The sequence below is a fragment of the Phoxinus phoxinus genome, assembly GCF_949152265.1.
Source record: "Phoxinus phoxinus genome assembly, chromosome: 5".
Lineage (NCBI taxonomy): Eukaryota > Metazoa > Chordata > Actinopteri > Cypriniformes > Leuciscidae > Phoxinus > Phoxinus phoxinus.
Genome location: NC_136880.1, coordinates 41,497,062 through 41,516,871, shown reverse-complemented (window position 1 = coordinate 41,516,871; position 19,810 = coordinate 41,497,062). Strand labels below are relative to the sequence as shown.

General features: G+C 37.2%; 1 protein-coding gene across 2 annotated transcripts; it reads left to right on the top strand.

Moving 5' to 3' along the window:
- The first annotated feature begins 5,618 nt into the window (after positions 1-5,618).
- On the top strand, positions 5,619-19,295 carry tpm4b (tropomyosin 4b). Of its 2 annotated transcripts, none has more exons than XM_079612877.1 (8): positions 5,619-5,924; positions 9,732-9,865; positions 10,632-10,749; positions 10,875-10,945; positions 12,773-12,848; positions 13,438-13,500; positions 14,222-14,291; positions 18,567-19,295. In XM_079612877.1, the coding sequence occupies exons 1-8, from the start codon at positions 5,796-5,798 to the stop codon at positions 18,647-18,649; spliced, it is 744 nt and encodes a 247-aa protein (XP_079469003.1). In that variant the 5' UTR covers positions 5,619-5,795; the 3' UTR covers positions 18,650-19,295. The 2 variants fall into 2 exon arrangements, with proteins under 2 accessions (XP_079469003.1, XP_079469002.1); XM_079612876.1 differs by lacking the exon at positions 18,567-19,295 and adding an exon at positions 16,249-16,578 and having other exon boundaries at positions 5,660-5,924.
- Positions 19,296-19,810: the final 515 nt, after the last annotated feature.

The following is a 19,810-nucleotide window of genomic DNA, read 5'->3' as shown; positions in this document are numbered from 1 at the left end:
TTTTCGGCATCATCAAAATCAAAAACACATGTGATCACAATAATAACTCCCTCATAACTTTTATATGCATGTGGCAAATCTTTGCACCTGGCCGGGATGCGAAGGTTCAGACAGATTGTTCTCATTCCAGAGACAAAGGTGCTTTAATCATAGCGGGAGCATGTCAGCAGCTATGTGGAAAAAAACGGGAAGAAAAAGTTTCCCCACATTCCTTCTCGGCTACCATTGACAGCCTCGAATAAATGTCTTTCCCACTCGTTCTGTTACCGGACGCCCCACAGACGTCAAACGTCTTCAGTGTGCAATTTTCTAGCAAGGCTTACTTGAACTCATCGGCCCTTTTTTTTTTTTTTTACTGTGGAATCCGGGCTCACATGCCGAGGAAATGGATATTTAGGGGCGAGAGCCACCTCTGAAACCCACAGGGAGAAAACCCAGACCGCAAAGCATGAGAGCCAGAGCTGCACAACCGAGAAACATATAAAAAACTGTCTGGACGTGACGTGCACCGTCCCAGAGCTGCATTCTTTCAGCGCACTGGGAGACATGTGCTGCAGAATTACTATCGGGACTGTGTAAATAATAAACACATTCCTTTTCTTCTGTGTAACGCTTAATTGATCCATACAATGAAACCACGTCAAGCTTCAAAAAGACCATTTCATTATGACTCCTGTGCTTTTTTTTTATTTTTTTTACATTTACATTATGCATTTGGTGGTAGACACTTTCATCCAAACTGACTTATTGCATTGCATGCATTTCTTTAGTCAGAAATGGGAATGCATAAACTGATGTCGCAACTTTTGTCGCAAAATCGCCTTGCTCTTTATATAAAGTTTGCATGTTCTTTATCCGCATACATATAATATATATATAAATCTTGATTGCTTGAATCATAAATGTAAACTATATTATCATCCTATATCATTAACGTCATGATTTACGCTGAAACAAGTTTCACTCAGAAACTGCTAAAGTAAATTTCACAAAGAAAAATAATTACAAAGAAAAAGCAAGTAACACTGAATTAAACGTGAAATTTTGAAGTGGAAAGATTGAAATAGTAGTATAATCTTTGTATTATTTACAACTTCCAAAAAACAACAACATTTAAAAACACTTTCTATGAAGCATTATAAGAGTTAATGAATTACATTACATGCATAATGCCTTATGACAACATTATAATATGTTCTAGATGATACAACATATTATAATGTTGTCATAAGGCAATATGCATGTAATATAATTCATTAACTCTTATAATGCATTATAAATTATAAATAATTAAATAATAATTATATGAATAATTATAAATAATCATAACAACAGTTACAATACATTACAATACTTACCTATTTGTGGTTATAACTTTTAAGAGTATGCATTATAACACTAGATAAAGCCTGCATTTATAATGCATCATAAAGGTATTCATAATGCATTATAATGCATCATAAGGGTATTCATAATGCATTATAATGCATCATAAGGGTATTCATAATGCATTATAATCCATCATAAGGGTATTCATAATGCATTATAATCCATCATAAGGGTATTCATAATGCATTATGATGCATGTATAATGCATTATAAACAAACTTATAATGTGTTGTATCATCACATGAATAATTGTAACAACAGTAATTAATTTAAGCATAATGCATTATAAATACAGGCTTCATAGAAAGTGTTACCAACATTTTTTTTTACAGTGTATAAATATTCTTTCACATATATATTCAATGCCAAAAGTATTTATAAAAAAGTTGATGTCCTATTTCACCTAATATTTATGTGTATTTTTATGCTTATTAGAATTATGCTTATTTTTATGCTTATTATTATGTTACAACATACTAACCCCAAATGTTTATTCACGTTAATTGGAATTGAAAGTTAGGATGCTGTCTTATGCAGAACAGAGATATTCTTGTCATTTTTTGCTGAAATATTTCCTTTAAATAATAGATAAACTGTCTGAAAATGGACTCCCCCCAAGCTCTAAAAATACTGATAGTTTGTTTCTGTTTCATTATATTGACAAATTAGATTTAACAATCCAGACGTTCCTAAATTAGATCATTGTGGCACAATCTCCTAACTTGTGTAATATTTCTATACAAGGCAACAGTGTGTGTGCAGAGCATGAAGTTCACTTCACACACACACACACACACACACACACACACACACACACACACACACACACACACACACACACACACACACACACACACACACACACACACACACACAGCGCAGGAATGTGAGGAATTCAACTAAAGCAAACAATGAACCTTCAGCCCTTGAATCTAATGAATCCAACTCATGGGGGGAGAAACACACACACACACACACACACACACACGCACGCACGCAGGCACGCACGCAGGCACGCACGCACGCACACACACACAGCGCAGGAATGTAAGGAATTCAACTAAAGCAAACAATGAACCTGCAGCTGAATCTAATGAATCCAACTCATGGGGACACACACACACACACACACACACACACACACGCACACACACACACACACGTTTAATGGGGACTCTTCATAGACATAATGGTTTTTATACTGTACAAAGTGTATATTCTCTCCCCTTGCACTAACCCGACCCCTAAACCTGCCCATCACACACACACACACACACACACACACACACACACACACACACACACACACACACACACACACACACACACACACACACACACACACACACACACACACACACACACAAACCTTAAACTGATTTACACCCTTACAGTAACTGTAAAATCATCTTGGCTTGCTTTTATAAAACAGTGAGTAAAGCATTGGAATAACAATTCATGGTTTAATAAATAATGGCATATTAATAATAATTGGAGTAAAGTATTCTTCTGGCAGTGGCAAGTAATGCAATGTCATACAATGAAGTAATGGAGCATTGATATAAAATGTGCGCTCACAGTCAGGTGTGTGTTTATCACATTTTACAAATGTGGCTCATGCGATTATCATATTTGACAATAGAACTATCTCTGTCTGGACTTTGAGAACGTGTTTCCTAGCTCAGCGTTCATCAGTTCGATTGGGAGAAAGTTGTGTGATCCCCATAACCTGTAAGAGGGCCAATAATCAACAACACTTCTCCTGAAGAATGTGTTCTGAAGAACATATGGAGCCCTTCAGTGTGTATGAGCGAGCGAGCAGATGTGTGTGAGCTACACACAACTGTGTACGTGCAGATCCACTTAAAAAATCGTATGTATTTGTGTGTATTCTTGTAATATAATATGCATGATTTAAATATGATGTAGAATAGTTTGCCATCTCATGGGCGTCACTTTATTTTTTGTTGTTAGGATATAACCCAGCGGGCACCTTGAAGATTTTGACCACCATGTATGACATGAATATGCATATTTTCATTATTTTTTGTAATTATTTCCTTGTGGTTGTAAAGAGGCCCAACAAAGGTATCAATCTGACATGTTTGTTCTGGTCCCTACATCTCAGGTCAATATCTTTGACATTAAATCGATGTTGATCGGGAAATAAGACGTCAAATTGCTGTGAAATTTATGTCAAAACAATGTCTGAAGAAGTATATTTATTACTCATTGTAAATCAATGCGACTCATTTTCAACATCCTAAAGACCTAGCCTGAAAGATCTTAAAAGGTGTAGGCCTAGGTCTGTGTATTTTGCATGTGTGTTTTTATTTACAGTATTTAAATCCTAGCATGTTTACATTTAGTTCACATTTAAAATGACAGCAGACACTATAATTGCATATACTATAAAAGGTCAATTTAATCTGATATCGAAGCTTGATATATTGAATGATATCAAAATAGCATTAAAATTACATCAACATCATGACATCCTGACATCAAATGCTAACAAAGCATGACATCAAAACATCAAATTGACACATCGACACTTTTACGTCAATATGACTATCACGTAACAGAACGTCACGTGACGCAATTTTGACATTATTTGCCATTTTGTTTGATGTCATATTGATGTTAAATTGACATCAAATGCACACTGGGAAGGATTAAAAAAAAAATCCGACTCACCAAGCATGTTAGTTGTATCCATCCATCCATCCATCTTCTTCCGCTTATCCGGGGCCGGGTCGCGGGGGCAGCAGTCTAAGCAGAGATGCCCAGACTTCCCTCTCCCTAGACACTTCCTCCAGCTCTTCCGGGGGGACACCGAGGCGTTCACAGGCCAGCCGGAAGACATAGTCCCGGTGGGACGTGCCCGGAACACCTTCCCGGGAAGGCGTTCAGGAGGCATCCGGAACAGATGCCCGAGCCACCTCAGCTGACCCCTCTCGATGTGGAGGAGCAGCGGCTCTACTCTGAGCTCCTCCCGAGTGACCGAGCTCCTCACCCTATCTCTAAGGGATCGCCCAGCCACCCTGCGGAGAAAGCTCATTTCGGCCGCCTGTATCCGGGATCTTGTTCTTTCGGTCATGACCCAAAGCTCATGACCATAGGTGAGAGTAGGAACGTAGATTGACCGGTAAATCGAGAGCTTCGCCTTGCGGCTCAGCTCTTTCTTCACCACGACAGACCGGTACATCGACCGCATTACTGTGGAAGCTGCACCGATCCGTCTGTCAATCTCCCGTTCCATCCTTCCCTCACTCGTGAACAAAACCCCAAGATACTTGAACTCCTCCACTTGAGGCAGGAACTCTCCACCAACCTGAAGTAGGCAAGCCACCCTTTTCCGACTGAGGACCATGGCCTCGGATTTGGAGGTGCTGATTCTCATCCCAGCCGCTTCACACTCGGCTGCAAACCGTCCCAGTGCATGCTGAAGGTCCTGGTCTGAAGGGGCCAACACGACAACATCATCCGCAAAGAGCAGAGACGAAATCGTGTTGTTCCCAAACCAGACACCCTCCGGCCCGTGGCTGCGCCTAGAAATTCTGTCCATAAAAATTATGAACAGAACCGGCGACAAAGGGCAGCCCTGCCGGAGTCCAACATGCACCGGGAACAAGTCTGACTTACTGCCGGCAATGCGAACCAAGCTCCTGCTCCGGTCGTATAGGGATCGGACAGCCCTTAGCAAAGGACCCCGGACCCCATACTCCCGGAGCACCCTCCAGGCATGTTAGTTGTATAATATTTATTTAACTTAATTGTAGATTGTTTTTTAAATACAAAGCTTTAAAAATCACATTAGGGGTGTAATTGTTTGAAATTTATACTATAGAAAAATGAGTGAAAAAAATTGGGCATCATTGGGTATCCAATGTATATATATATATTTCAATATATTTGGGGATTTCCACAACATAATAACCCTATTAAACTCAATATAATACATCATCTGAGAGTGTGTTGTAAATGTAGTTTCAGAAAAATTACTGTGTGAATTCCAATGTGATGCATGTCCTCTGTTAACATTGTTAATGATTAATGATTTAAACTAGTGTGAAAAGTGCGTATTTTCTGTGCATTGAGGATGCAATCACACGTGGTCATCATAAGAAACACCAAATATGTCCAGAAGTCAGCACATAATAGTAGCCTAGCAGAAGTCAAACAGGAACACCACCCCCAATGTCATCTGAAACCCGCATCTTCTTCCTGGGATTGGACTTTTTTTTTCTTTTTTTTGTGCGCATTCCTGCCCTATTTTCCAGGATTCCTCATTTTGCAGCGCCGCGCGCCAATGGAAAGTTTGCGACTTTTTTAAGCAGCGGATCCACGCTTATGAAGTGATTCATTCCGCCATTTCGCCCAGGTGTTTTTTGTAAGGTTTGGAGATGTCTGTGAAGTCTTTAGACTCCGTGAAGAGGAAGATCCAGTGTTTGCAGCATCAGGCGGACGAGGCGCAGGACAGAGCGCAGTTTCTGCAGACGCAACTGGACAATGAACGAGACCAGCGAGAGAAAGTGAGGAATCCATGATCTTTCTTCCTCTTTCTGTCTCTCCTGCTGCTGTCTGACGCTTTTCACTCGGTTCAGTGCTCGCTGAACGCAAATAGCGGAGACCGGGGCTAGTTGTCACACTTTAGTGAACGTGTTGTTGAAGTTGCCAATGCCAGTTGCATAATTGCTTTTTTTTATTTTACAGTCGTTTATATCTAAGTATGTTATTTTTATGAATTTTATCCTCAGAAATTCCAATAGGTGAGACCGGGGCTAGTTGTCACATTGTTTACTCCAGTCAATAGTATTCAGTTTAGCATGGCACTATAGCGGGGCATGTTGTCACAATGTGGTGTAAATACATTTATAGTGAAAATCTGCCTTTTGATAGGTTTTGCTATTTATATCCTGAACTTAAACAATAAAACAAGGTAACACTTTAGTTTACAGTGTCATTGTTACATGCATGTATAGTAAGAACAGTAAATTGTGTATAATTTCATGCAACTAACCCTCAACCGAACCCTAATCCTTCCCTAACCCTATAGTAATTAGGATACATGTTTTTTATTAATATTACTCAGTACTTAAATATAATTACACTGTAACAGTGACACCTTAAAATAAGTAACCCTTTATTTTAAGGTGTCTTTGTTACACTGTAATTATACATTTAAGTACTGAGTAATATTAAGTAACTATACATATACTTACTATAAGATTAGGGTTTGGTTTATGTTTAGTTGCATGCATGTAATTATGCATAATTTAATGTTATTACTATAGGAAATGCATTTAACTGACACTGTAAAATATGTTACCTAAAGCTATAATAAACACACATAAGAATATGCTAAAAATATCAACCCATTGTTTTGGCAAATAAATATCATGACGATTTGCCCCAATCTGGCATTTTTAAAATAAGGTTTAAATTAAAATCTATTCCTTCATTGATATTTAGAAACCATTGCTAGAGAAAACAAGCTGTTGTGTAATCAGAATGAATGAATGAGGCATTTAGCGCTTTCATATGTACTGTGAAAAAGCCCTGTTTATTTATTTAGCCCTCATCAGGGCTAAATGTCACATGTGTTTTCAATTGTGTAATTTTATCCTCTTCTTCTTAAGTTTATTTAATTGTTTTACTTTTGCTGAAGATATGTTGTCATGTAAGTTGTTGAATATGGCTAGTACAAATCAGTGCCAATAAAAAGTAGGTTCCCATTGTGACAACTTACCCCATAATGTGACCACATGCCCCTCTATAGTCATCCAGTGTTAAATGAACTTAGGGCAATAATAGTGGAAAAATGTTCAATAGTTTTCTTTTTTGAAGTCAAGACTTTTAAGGTTTGTGTCTATACAGAAATGGACTTCTGGCGTGATTAACTTGATGGGTTTTAAATCAGCTTGTGTTGAATGTGTACACTAAAATACTGTCTCCCAGCGAGGGTTTGGAAAGCCACTTTAACCTGGAGGTGAGAAAAAAGTTATTTTTGAAGTGGGCGTACAGTACATGACTGAATCTGGAAAAAACTCCAAGCCGTTTTCCACATCAAACATCAACCCTGTTACCTCATCATCATTTCTGCTCACTTAGACCTGCTTTAACATTATAACATGATGGGAACCCCTGAAAGGTTTTATAGAGCCTGATGGAACCTTTTAAAGTTCCATTTAGAACCTTTTCTTCTAAGAATGGAACACAGCAGCAAACATTCTTCACATCCTCACTTCCTGTCCTATTTGTTGCAGTTTGCTCTGAATCTCTCAGCCATACAGCTTTGGAAAGGCACGTGTTGTCACTTACTAAATACATGCAGCAGATGCAATGATCTGAAAGGATTTATGATCTGGTTCCTCACCTCCTGAAGATATAGAACAGATTTATGCTCTCCAGGAGCATCAGCACTAGTTGATTTACTATTTAATGGTTTCACGGACAAACCTCCTTCTGACCTCAGTCTCAAATGATCTTCTGAGCTGTTATTCGCATTCATTGTATAGCTCTAAACTCTTATACTGTAAGAAAATGTAGGCATTTGTGTCTAGGAGAAACATCTAAGACGGAGTTAACCCTGTAAAGCCTGAATAATAATCTTTTTTTTTTTTCTTTTTTTTTTTTAATGGAACACTTTATTGAACCCTCTGATAAAATATAAAAGGAAATATAAAATAAAGTTTGCAAGTTTTGTATCATATTTGATGCATCAGGCTTTTATGGCTCATATAGTGAGAATAGCTCATAATCATGGAAGAAAAAAACACCTCAGTTTCATTCAGAGACTCAAAATGAAAGATATGCAGTTTTGTTCAGATGCTGGTATATATTGGACAAAAAGTAAGATGAAATTCTGATAGCTTCTAATGTAAACCAATGAGATCTTATAACAGTATAGCAGAATACTTACATAAAATACATATAAATATCATTCATCACTCTATATCTGCTATGCTATTTAAGTGCTTGGCTTTACGATAAAAGCTCTGTAGTAGTTTACAACATATAAAGCAATGTAAAACAGACGGCATGTAGTAGATTGGGTTTATCAGCAAAGTTTTGATCACGTTGATAATATGAATTCATATATAAAATATTATACAGTATAGGATTAAATACTTTAATGAAACATAATGTAACTTTTATATATTGTAAGATATTTGTGCTTTGAAGACCCAAAGCATTTGATATTTTCCTTGTATCCATTTTGCTTTGTGACTTTTAAGGAGTCATAATGGTATGATAATGTCATGCGTGATTGAGTCGTGAGGCCCACTGTGATCTGTGCAGGAGCCAGAGGAACAAACTCTCATTCAAATGAGTCAAACTGAAAGAATGAGCTTTCACTCTTTGTGTGTAGAAAGCTTTCACATGCCTAGCTCCGCCTCTCTGGTTATAATGGGTGGAGCTTGACATCCAGCTCCCCCCTCTCTGGTTATAATGGGCAGAGCTTGACATCCAGCCCCCCCTCTCTGTTTATAATGGGCGGAGCTTGACATCCAGCTCCCCCTCTCTGGTCATAATGGGCGGAGCTTGACATCCAGCCCCCCCTCTCTGTTTATAATGGGCGGAGCTTGACATCCAGCTCCCCCTCTCTGGTCATAATGGGCGGAGCTTGACATCCAGCTCCCTCTCTCTGGTCATAATGGGCGGAGCTTGACATCCAGCTCCCCCTCTCTGGTTATAATGGGCAGAGCTTGACATCCAGCCCCCCCTCTCTGTTTATAATGGGCGGAGCTTGACATCCAGCTCCCCCTCTCTGGTTATAATGGGCAGAGCTTGACATCCAGCTCCCCCTCTCTGGTCATAATGGGCGGAGCTTGACATCCAGCTCCCCCTCTCTGGTCATAATGGGCGGAGCTTGACATCCAGCTCCCTCTCTCTGGTCATAATGGGCGGAGCTTGACATCCAGCTCCCCCTCTCTGGTTATAATGGGCAGAGCTTGACATCCAGCCCCCCCTCTCTGTTTATAATGGGCGGAGCTTGACATCCAGCTCCCCCTCTCTGGTCATAATGGGCGGAGCTTGACGTCCAGCTCCCTCTCTCTGGTCATAATGGGCGGAGCTTGACATCCAGCTCCCTCTCTCTGGTCATAATGGGCGGAGCTTGACATCAGCTCCCCCTCTCTGCTCATAATGGGCGGAGCTTGACGCCCAGCTCCCCCTCTCTGCTCATAATGGGCGGAGCTTGACGTCCAGCTCTCCCTCTCTGGGCGTTATGGGAGGATAATTTGGCTCTGCAGTGAGCGCCACTTGTTCCTTTAGGATCTTTGATCCTTTCGATTATAACAGGGATCTTTAACCACTGCTTCTCTGTATGTGCTCAGGCGGAGGGTGACGTAGCCGCTCTGAACCGCAGGATCCAGCTGGTGGAAGAGGAACTGGACCGGGCTCAGGAGAGACTGGCCACTGCGCTTCAGAAACTGGAGGAGGCCGAGAAGGCGGCGGATGAGAGCGAGAGGTCAGTATTATACACACACACACACACACACACACACACACACACACACACACACACACACACACACACACACACACGACACACGCATCTGTGCACACAGGGTCAAGTCAAGTCAACATAATTTCTGTATCGCTTTATACAATACAGACACAATACCCTCTGTGTTCAGTCTTCGCTTTAACATAATGGTAGCTCAGTTAATAAGATAAAACACACAAGTTAATGGCTAAAGAGTTTGTTTAATTTTTGTTAGCTTTATTTCACTGCAGATTTTTGAGTTTAGCAATACTCTGCTTTGCATAATGTGTCAAGTGTTATTTAATGTACATCGGGGTTATTATTGTTAACTAAAGCTAAAACTAGAACCATAAAATTGTTATTTGTAACAATATAAACATTTACTGAAATAAAATAAAATTATAAAACAACAAACTTATTTTATTTCTGCTTAGTTTAACTTTATCTACTTAAATAACTAAAATAAAAAATCAACTAGATATAATAAATAAAACATTTATAAAAAAAAAAAATGTAATTATTAAAATTTGAACTGAAAAAAAAAGAAAAAAAGAAGATTTAAAAAAGAAAAGAAAAAAAAATTAACAAAAACTATAATCGGATGTCAATGACACATCAATGTACATCAGTTGCACACTAAAATGCATGCATTTTTTATTGAATAAAATTGTTCACTAAGAATGGCCCACAATAAAATGCATAAAAAAACATGTGTGTATGTGTTTATCTGTGTGTGTTTTGCATCCAGAGGCATAAAGGTGATTGAAAACCGTGCGATGAAAGACGAGGAGAAAATGGAAATTCAGGAAATACAGCTCAAAGAAGCCAAAAACATCGCAGAGGAGGCCGACCGCAAATACGAGGAGGTCCGTCACACACACTTATAATACAGTTTACAGACACTTGATCAGTTCAATCAGGAGTGGTTCTGTAAATATCCTCTCTGAGTTCATGTGTGTGTGTGTGTGTGTGTGTGTGTGTGTGTTTGCAGGTCGCTCGTAAGCTGGTGATTTTGGAGGGTGAATTGGAAAGGGCAGAAGAGAGAGCAGAGATTGCAGAACTGTTAGTACCCACAAAGTTCAACACAGTTTTTTTTAAAGAGGACCTAATGTGCTTTTTTACATGTTCATCTTTCTTTAGTGTGTAATGTTGCTGTTTTAACATGAAAAAGCTTCTCTATATCAGTGTCAGTGTTTCTGAACTCCTGAAACGCCTCCATTGTAGTCTTGAGTTTTCTTCCGGGAACGAACACGTCACAATATTCCTCATTTAAATAATTAATACGCAGAATAAAGGGGCGGGGCCTGGTTGAGTTAGTTAGTAGTTTGTTGAAACTGGCGGTTATGGTAAAGGGGCGGGGCATTTCCGATTGACCAATCACAACACAGTGCTCCAGCCGACCAATCAGAGCACAGTGTGATTTTCAGAAGGAGGAGCTAAACAGAGACTGGGTTTGCGTCCCAATTCGCATACTATCCGTCCTAAATAGTATTCGAAAGTAGAATTAGTACGTCCCAAATCGTAGTATGTAAAATGAATTGTTCCAAAGATACCCGGATGGTCTACTATTTCCGGTCAGAATCCGAAGTGCAGATCGATGAACACTCTAACGGCTAATATTGCCCATAACCCATCGCGCGTTGGGCGAGGATTCGGTTAGAACTACAAACACGAGTGAAAAGTGTTAAAAAAACTACAGACATGGAGGACGCGCGAGTCTGGCGGTTATGTAGAGAGGTTTAGATAAAGGGGTTTGAGTGATTAATTATCAGTATCTCTAACCTGACGAAAAAGTATTTATTCAATGTTGTCCACATTATATTGCATCTGCAGCAGCATTGTGAACTTTTGTAAAGACACGTTTAGCCATTAAATTTTAAATGCATCATTAATTCAAATTGCAAACACATGAGGAGAGTCTCCGCATTTAAAGACCCACGACTGGTAGATGAACGTACTACTACATTTCTCTCCGAAACGGTAGGAAATTAAATTAGATTGAATGGAGGATTTTAACTGTGAGAAGATGATTGACAGGGCAGTTTACAGTGACATGATGCACGCGACAGATCTGTCCGTTAAAGATGACGAAGTAGTATGTCTCAAAGCTTGCCGACTTTTTTGCTACACACTCAAAAGTATATACTTTTTCTTCACAAAAAGAGTACATACTTTTAGGTCGTAGTATAAGTAGGCAAATTGGGACCCAGCCTGGGTTACTGACAGACTGGGAAGAGAGGAGCTGCAACAATGTACATTATTATTATTAATTATTATTATTATGTGAAAAATAATGTGTTTTTGAACATTCAAGCATTAAAACCTGTAAAAGGGCATTAATAGGTCCTCTTTAACCAATCAGAAGTTGCTTAGCTAAACTTGTATCAGATTCAGTACAGGTCTGTGCTCTGCTAGAAAAAACATCTTAAAGTCAAAATGCAACAGAGATCAAAACCCATTTTAGTTGCAAGCTGGCATTTTTATTAAAGATTATAAAGACACATTTTTTTAGGAACATGAAGTAGTCCAATTTGATTTTATGTTCACTTTAAGGTGGTTTCTCACAATTTCTTGAAATTCCCGGTTTAGATATAAAATCTGAATTTCGAGATATACTCTTGGAATTGCGAGAAATAAAGACTGAATAATGAGATATAATTTTTTTTATTCTATGGCAGAAACAAGCTTTTATAGTGTCTTGCTGATCCAAGCTGGTTGAAAAACGTATTAAATATTTGAAAGTTAATGGATTATGACGTAATGATCAATATGGATAAGCAAACTCTTGATGTTATGAAAATACTTGGTTAGGAACTTCCATTCAAGCTGTAAAAAGGTGAAGAATACAAACATTTTATATATAAATATATTTATTAATTTTTTTTACAGTAAAGGTGGAGATCTGGAGGAAGAACTGAAAAATGTAACCAATAATCTCAAGTCCTTAGAAGCTCAATCAGATAAGGTAAGTCAGATGACTTATGACCCATAATTCCATGGGGCAAAACGGATTTCTGTGTAAAGTCTTGTGTAAAGTTGATCAAAAGCTTAGTTTCACTTTAGTTAAATACAACGGAACATTTAAATATGCATAATTAGGACAGTTAAATAAATAAGCTTATGAACTTTTCAAAGTGAGAATAAAATGTTAAAATGTGACGTCCAGTCAAACTCTGCACAAATTCATCCACCAGTATGTATTATGGCTAATCATAAAACAATATTTAGCTCAGAGTTTGTTCAGTGTAAAGCTGGTAAATCACACTTGTGCAATTGTTTATTTATTTACAAAATTGTGAATTTTCGTATTCAGTTTATGTCATAGTAGTATTTTTTATATATTGTCGGGCTTATGCATTTCATAATTTAATTTATGTATTTAGACGCTTTTATCCAAAGCGACTTATTAGAGCAGAATAAAGCTATTCATCAGGGAGCCAATTACATTATATATCATGTATTATGTTGCTACTGTAAAATCTGAGTTTTAAAGCAAAGTTGAGAACCAACCAATAGTCTAAATAACCTTTTGTTTGTTTGTTTTTTCTCTGTAGTATTCGGAGAAAGAGGACAAGTATGAAGACGAGGTCAAAGTTCTCACTGATAAACTGAAAGAGGTGAGAAAGTTTAACATAAAACAACTGTTTATTCTAATAGTTTTGCATGCAAGTCTTTCATCTTATTCCAGAAGCACACAAGTACACAATACAGTGTGTATCTCATAGCAAGCGTGCAATCTTATTATACTGAACTAGGCGGCGTTTGAGTTTCCTTGCATTAAACCAGATGTGCCATTATTAGATAAATGTGACCCTGGATCACAAAACCAGTCACATGACGCACGGGTATATCTGTGGCAATAGCCAACTATACATTGAATGGGTCAAAATTATCAATTTTTCTTTTATGCCAGAAATCATTCGGAGAAAGATCATGTTCCATGAAGATATTTAGTAAATTTCCTATAGTAAATATATAAAACATGTATTTTTGTGAGTGAATGCAGCACAATCGTGAACATAAATGCACAACTTTAAAGGAGATTTTCTCAATGTTTAAATTTTTTTGCATCCTCAGATTCCAGATTTTCAATAGTTGTATCTCAACCAAATATTGTCATATCCTAACAAACCACACATCAATGGAAAGCTTATTTATTCAGCTTCCAGATTATGTATAAATCTCAATTTCAAAAAAATGACCCATGTTTTGTGGTCCAGTGTCACAGATGAAACGTATAATGGACACACACATGCATTTGCATTTTGTGTTGAGTATATTTCATGGCCATTCTCTGACGTTTCACTCAATCTTTCCCTCTGTGTGTTTCCCCCTCAGGTCGAGACTCGTGCAGAGTTTGCTGAAAGGTCGGTGGCTAAACTGGAAAAGGCCATCGATGACCTTGAGGGTAAGTTACTCCAGCCGTGATTCACGGTTCCTCCCGCACCAATGACGTCACTATTGAACCTTTGTCCCCTTTGACTGTGTGCGGCCGCTAGTCAAGCTTTATTTGTCTGTTCATTGTAGTTAAAAGAAAGAAGAGCGGTAATAGTGCTAGCATGACATGTTATTTTATTTTAAAGTCTCCCTGTAGTCAATAATTTTACCCCTTAAAACTCATCGTTAATCACCAAAATCAAAATGACACAAAATTAAACGTGTTCAGATTTTATTTCTTCATACCTTAAAATATCTCTCGCTTCATTTAGTATATGCGGACACACGAATATGCAAATTAGCCCCGCCTCTACTCACTCACACCAGCTCAGAGATCCAGTCGCTCAACTTTACTGTAGTAAATGCTGCACGAAGGGATTCGGAAGAAGTGGAAGAGCGAGTTATACAGGCTCGTCTAAAAGTCGATGTATCAGAATCATAATGCGTTTATATCGCTTACAAATAACGGTAGTTGATACGGTTAGCCTTTGGCTTGACTACGTTATCAAAAAGCTGGATAATGACACTATTGTGCAATTTACAGTATCTTCTGTAGAGCTGCTATATAGCTAAATTGAATTTGTTTTAGAATTAATGAACTTTGCAACATTGACATTGTTATCAAAAATGTTATCAAAAATGTAACTGATTGAGCTGAATAATGACACTAATGTCTTCTGTAGAGCTGTTAACAGCTGAAATTGAATTGTTCTCATATTTTATGAAGTTGCTTTGAAACAATCTGCACTGTATAAAGCGCTATAGTAATAAATGAAGACGCAAACACCCAAGGCATATGTGACCCTGGACCACAAAACATGTGTGCATTTTTTGAAATTGAGATTTATACATTATCTGAAAGCTGAATAAATAAGCTTTCCATTGATGTGTGGTTTGTTATGATAGGACAATATTTGGTCGAGATACAACTATTGAAAATCTGGAATCTGAGGCAAAAAAATGTAAACATTGAGAAAATCTCCTTTAAAGTTGTGCATTTATGTTCACGATTGTGCTGCATTCACTCACAAAAATACATGTTTTATATATTTACGGTAGGAAATTTACTAAATATCTTCATGGAACATAATATTTACTTAATATCCTAATGATTTTTGGCATAAAAGAAAAATCGATAATTTTGACCCATACAATGTATTGTTGGCTATTGCCACAGATATACCCGTGCGTCATGTGACTGGTTTTGTGATCCAGGGTGGAATAAAGGGGCGGGGCCTGGTTGAGTTAGTTAGTAGTGTGTTAAAACTGATGGATATGAAAAGGGGCGGGACATTTAACAAACACGCTCGACCAATCATAACACACTGCTCCAGCCGACCAATCAGAGCACAGTGTGCTTTTCAGAAGGAGGGGCTTCATAGAGACAGGAACTAAAACAGAGCGTTACTGACAGACTGGGAAGAGAGGAGCCGCAACAATGGATTGGAGAATAATGTTTTTTGAACATTCAAGCATGAAAACCTGTTCTAGCAGAGCCCAAAAACAAAATCAAGGCTGCATCCGAAGTCGCATACTTCCCTAAAATATAGTAGGCGAAAGATAGTATGTGACAAAATGAGTATGTCCGATTTCACAGTACTCTTAGTCATAAAGTGCGCATCTAAAGTGTGCATATGATGGACACTTTACTCTCCCATGATGCCACGGGAGAGGATTTATGAATGGCAGGGAAGTTGACACTGTAGGTCACATGATAATGACAACATGGCGAATGTAGTACGTACTCGAGAGAGAGTCTGTGATTTCGGACGCAGCCCAAGATTTTGTCCGAAGACTTGATGTGCTGTGTCTTGTCCACTCGGACCTGTCGAACTGACTGCTTTCTTTCTTTTCCTCCTTTTCTTTCCTGTTCCCGTTTCCTGCTTCCTCCTGCCATCTCCTTTCTGCTCTTGACCTTTGACCTCCAGATGAAGTCTATGCGCAGAAGCAGAATTTCAAGGCCATTAGTGAGGAGCTGGATCTTGCCCTCACTGACATGACCTCATTATAAAAGGTTTATGTGTCGGCAGTGCTTGAGCTGAATATTACGAGTGCCTATAGATGTTACTCTGTAATAAAGACAGATGCATCATTATTACTAAGATCAAGTTCAATCAGGCATTGCTGCTCTGCATAAATTACCCTGTGGCGTTCTGATTGGCTGTGCCTCTGTTTGTCTGGTGCCTTACATATCTGCAGTCTTTCAAAGTTTGGTTATTCCTCTAAAATGTAATAAATATTTTCTGCTCTTTGAACACTCCCACTTGTTTTCAATTTCTTGCTTTTTCTTGACTCTCTCTGAGTCTAGTCTTCATCTTTCTCCTATTAGTCACCTTTGTAGCTCTTTTCGTAATAAAGAAGCACTTATCAACTTTTTTTATCCCCTTAAGCGGCACCCCCCTTTTTCTTAATAGACATGAAAATGCACATCCCGAACTTAAATGGTTGTAATTCAAGAATGCTTTGGAATATAGATGTAAGTTTGGTCTTGTTTTTAAGAAGACATTTGGCAGATTTTTGTAGAAGTGCAAAAAAATTAAGAAAGTTAAATAGAAAAAAAGTTATAGAAGTTTGAGTTTATGAAAATGTACAATGTTAAAAATTTAATTATTCATATTTTATATAAAATATATATTTTCAAAACCTGGAGGACTCTAAAAATGCAAAAAAAATCAAAGCCAAAAATCTGAGCAAGTTGTGTTTCAAATGTTAGGTTGATATCTCAGAAAATGAGCTTTCAGTGAGATTTAGTTTGGGCGCAGTACCACACTTCTCCACTAGTTGACATCACTGCCCATATAAGGGCGCCTCCATTTCCATATGTTTGAGTGATCTGAACCATTATTTTTTACAATTTTCATACAATTTATGAAGTAGACATCCTATTCAGAAGTAATACTGGGAGTTTGGCAGATTTTGAAATGAATTTAACCTCTAAGAAACACAGAAGAACACGTATGTGCATTATAGCTCGCTGCCACATAACTAATGCTGAATCTATTATTGTTTTCTTTATATTCAAAACATTTTCAGACCTTTTTTTTCTAAAACAATTGAATGGATGCTATCTTTTGAACTCTTGACATGAAAACAAACTGAGGTTTCTACCATTCTTTCATGATTTTTCATGTTCATCACTATTTCAAAATAAAGGTCTGAACACGCATTAGGAGTATGAACATATTCTTGTTGCAAATTGATAAATTACGGCTCCTCTGTAATGTATTTTGAAAATCAATCACCAAATATGTAAACTAGAGATTGTAAGCTTTCAAATAATATATAGTTTGTCAAGATTAGTTTAGGTTTAGTATAGGATATTACTGTTTTAAATATGTAATGGCTGTGCCAATATAAGGGGTTATACAACACAATTGATAATTACTTCATATAAAAAAATGTGAATGATCCTCTTTTGTATTGCATAATGCTGAATATAGCGCTTACATTTACATTTATGCATTTAGTAGACAATTTAATGCAAAATTATTACAATACTGGAACAAAAGCAATTCATAGAGCCAACAACAATCATGATGTATATTCATAATGTAATATATTCATAATATATACAAGGTTTATTCTGATTTTTTTTTGCTGAGATATAATATTGCATACTGTAGTACTGATATCTAGGCTATTTATAAGAACTCAAGAGACTTTCAAAATATTTATACAATTTTTTTACTGCAAAATATTCAAATATATGCAACATAATAAGGTTGACTTGGTTACATAATCTCTAAAAAAAGCAGGGTTGTTTTAACCCAATTTTGGGTCAAACATGGACAAACCCATTGGATTTAAAATGCAATTTAAAAATTTAACCCAACGGCTGGGTTTGTCCATATTCGACCCAAACTTGGGTTAAAACAACCCTGCTTTTTTTAGAGTGTACTTGGTTTCCATTTCCATAATAACACATTTTATTAAAAATAGTTTGACACTTGTGGCTCCTACAGAAGCATATATTATCACTTAAAAAATCTCAGAGCACATTGTATTACTGTATTTAAACAGCTTTATGAATTATCAATAATAATAAAAATATTCTTAGTGGAGTCAAAATGAATGGGATTTTACTTCCGTAACCCAGCTGTGGTTTATACAGTAGTTTACTGGTTTCAAGCCTGGAGGGAGCAGGTTTGTTATGAAATCTGTTCTCAAAAATTGCACAGATATTTGCAATCATTGATGTTTATATGGAATCGGTAAATGTATGTCTTGTAATGCTGGTTTATTTCAGAGAGTCTGGCCGAGGCGAAAGAGCAGAACCTGGAGATGCATCAAGTCCTGGATCAAACTCTCCAAGAGCTCAACAGCTTGTGAGAAAACCACAGAAGAAATCCATGAAGAAGTTCAGTTGTCAATCATTCCAGCGATGTTTTATGTGTCTCTGGTTTTATGTTGTAAGTTAAGTTACTTCCATCCATTATTTTCTATGTTTATTTCATAATGCACCGACCGTGGTCCATTAAATAATGATAAATAATGTCTTGTTGCTGCCATTTGTGCCATTAAATACAAATACATAAACCCAAAATACTCCTTTAACGGTGTTTGGATTTAAAGATAATGACCAATAATTGCATGTTAGAAGGTTTCCCTTTTTTAAAACTACATTTTTTCTAACCTGGAAGGTCAGTGCTGTTAATTTCTTTCTTTTGAAGAACATAAAGAGGAAAGTTATACTTAAAACAGTAAAAATGAGTGTCATAAAACACAACAAGTGTCAGTAAATAAACTGATTATTAGGGAAATGTATGCGAATGTATCAAAAGACATGAAGAAAGTTGTAAAAGCATTATGTTTTAGAACAATTTGACTGTTTTTTGGCAATAATAAGTCTTTAATAGTTTGTTGTGGGACCATTTTGTACCCTTGATGCCTGCAAGATTTATTTTCACTGTGGTTTGATGTTTTTTTATTATTATATATACCAATGTTAAACTAAATAAATGTTTATTATTACTTATTTGCACATCACTTTCCAGTCTATGAGAATTGCATTGAATTACTTTTTTTGTGTGTTGCATTTTTACATTGTTTTAATGACATTTACCCTCAAATTTTCTTTATTGCAATGCAAAAAATATTTAATATATATATTTAAATATCTATAATGTGTTTATTATATATTTAATGTGTAGCCTATATTATGTGTATATACATTTTTAGCCTACATTAATATAATGGGGGGTTGAAAGGATAATGAATCCCAGGCCTGAAGCCAAGTCTTATAAAGGAATTTGACCGGCCACACACACACACACACACACAAACACACACACACACACACACACACACACACACACACACACACACACACACACACACACACACACACACTAATGACATTGAGGCACAGACTTATGTAAGTAATTGCCGTGAAGGTATGAGGTCTTGTATTAGTTCAGGAAGCACATTTTATGAATCATATGGCAAAGACTTATCTTATAAATATTAAAGGCATAGTTCACCCCAAAAAAT

Bases quoted from the DNA above. Each gene is read 5' to 3' on its own strand.
- tpm4b (XM_079612877.1), top strand. From the start codon at position 5,796: ATGTCTGTGAAGTCTTTAGACTCCGTGAAGAGGAAGATCCAGTGTTTG. The intron at 9,866-10,631 runs GTCAGTATTATA...TTTTGCATCCAG, and splicing joins GCGGCGGATGAGAGCGAGAG to AGGCATAAAGGTGATTGAAA. The intron at 14,292-18,566 runs GTAAGTTACTCC...GGTTTATTTCAG, and splicing joins GGCCATCGATGACCTTGAGG to AGAGTCTGGCCGAGGCGAAA.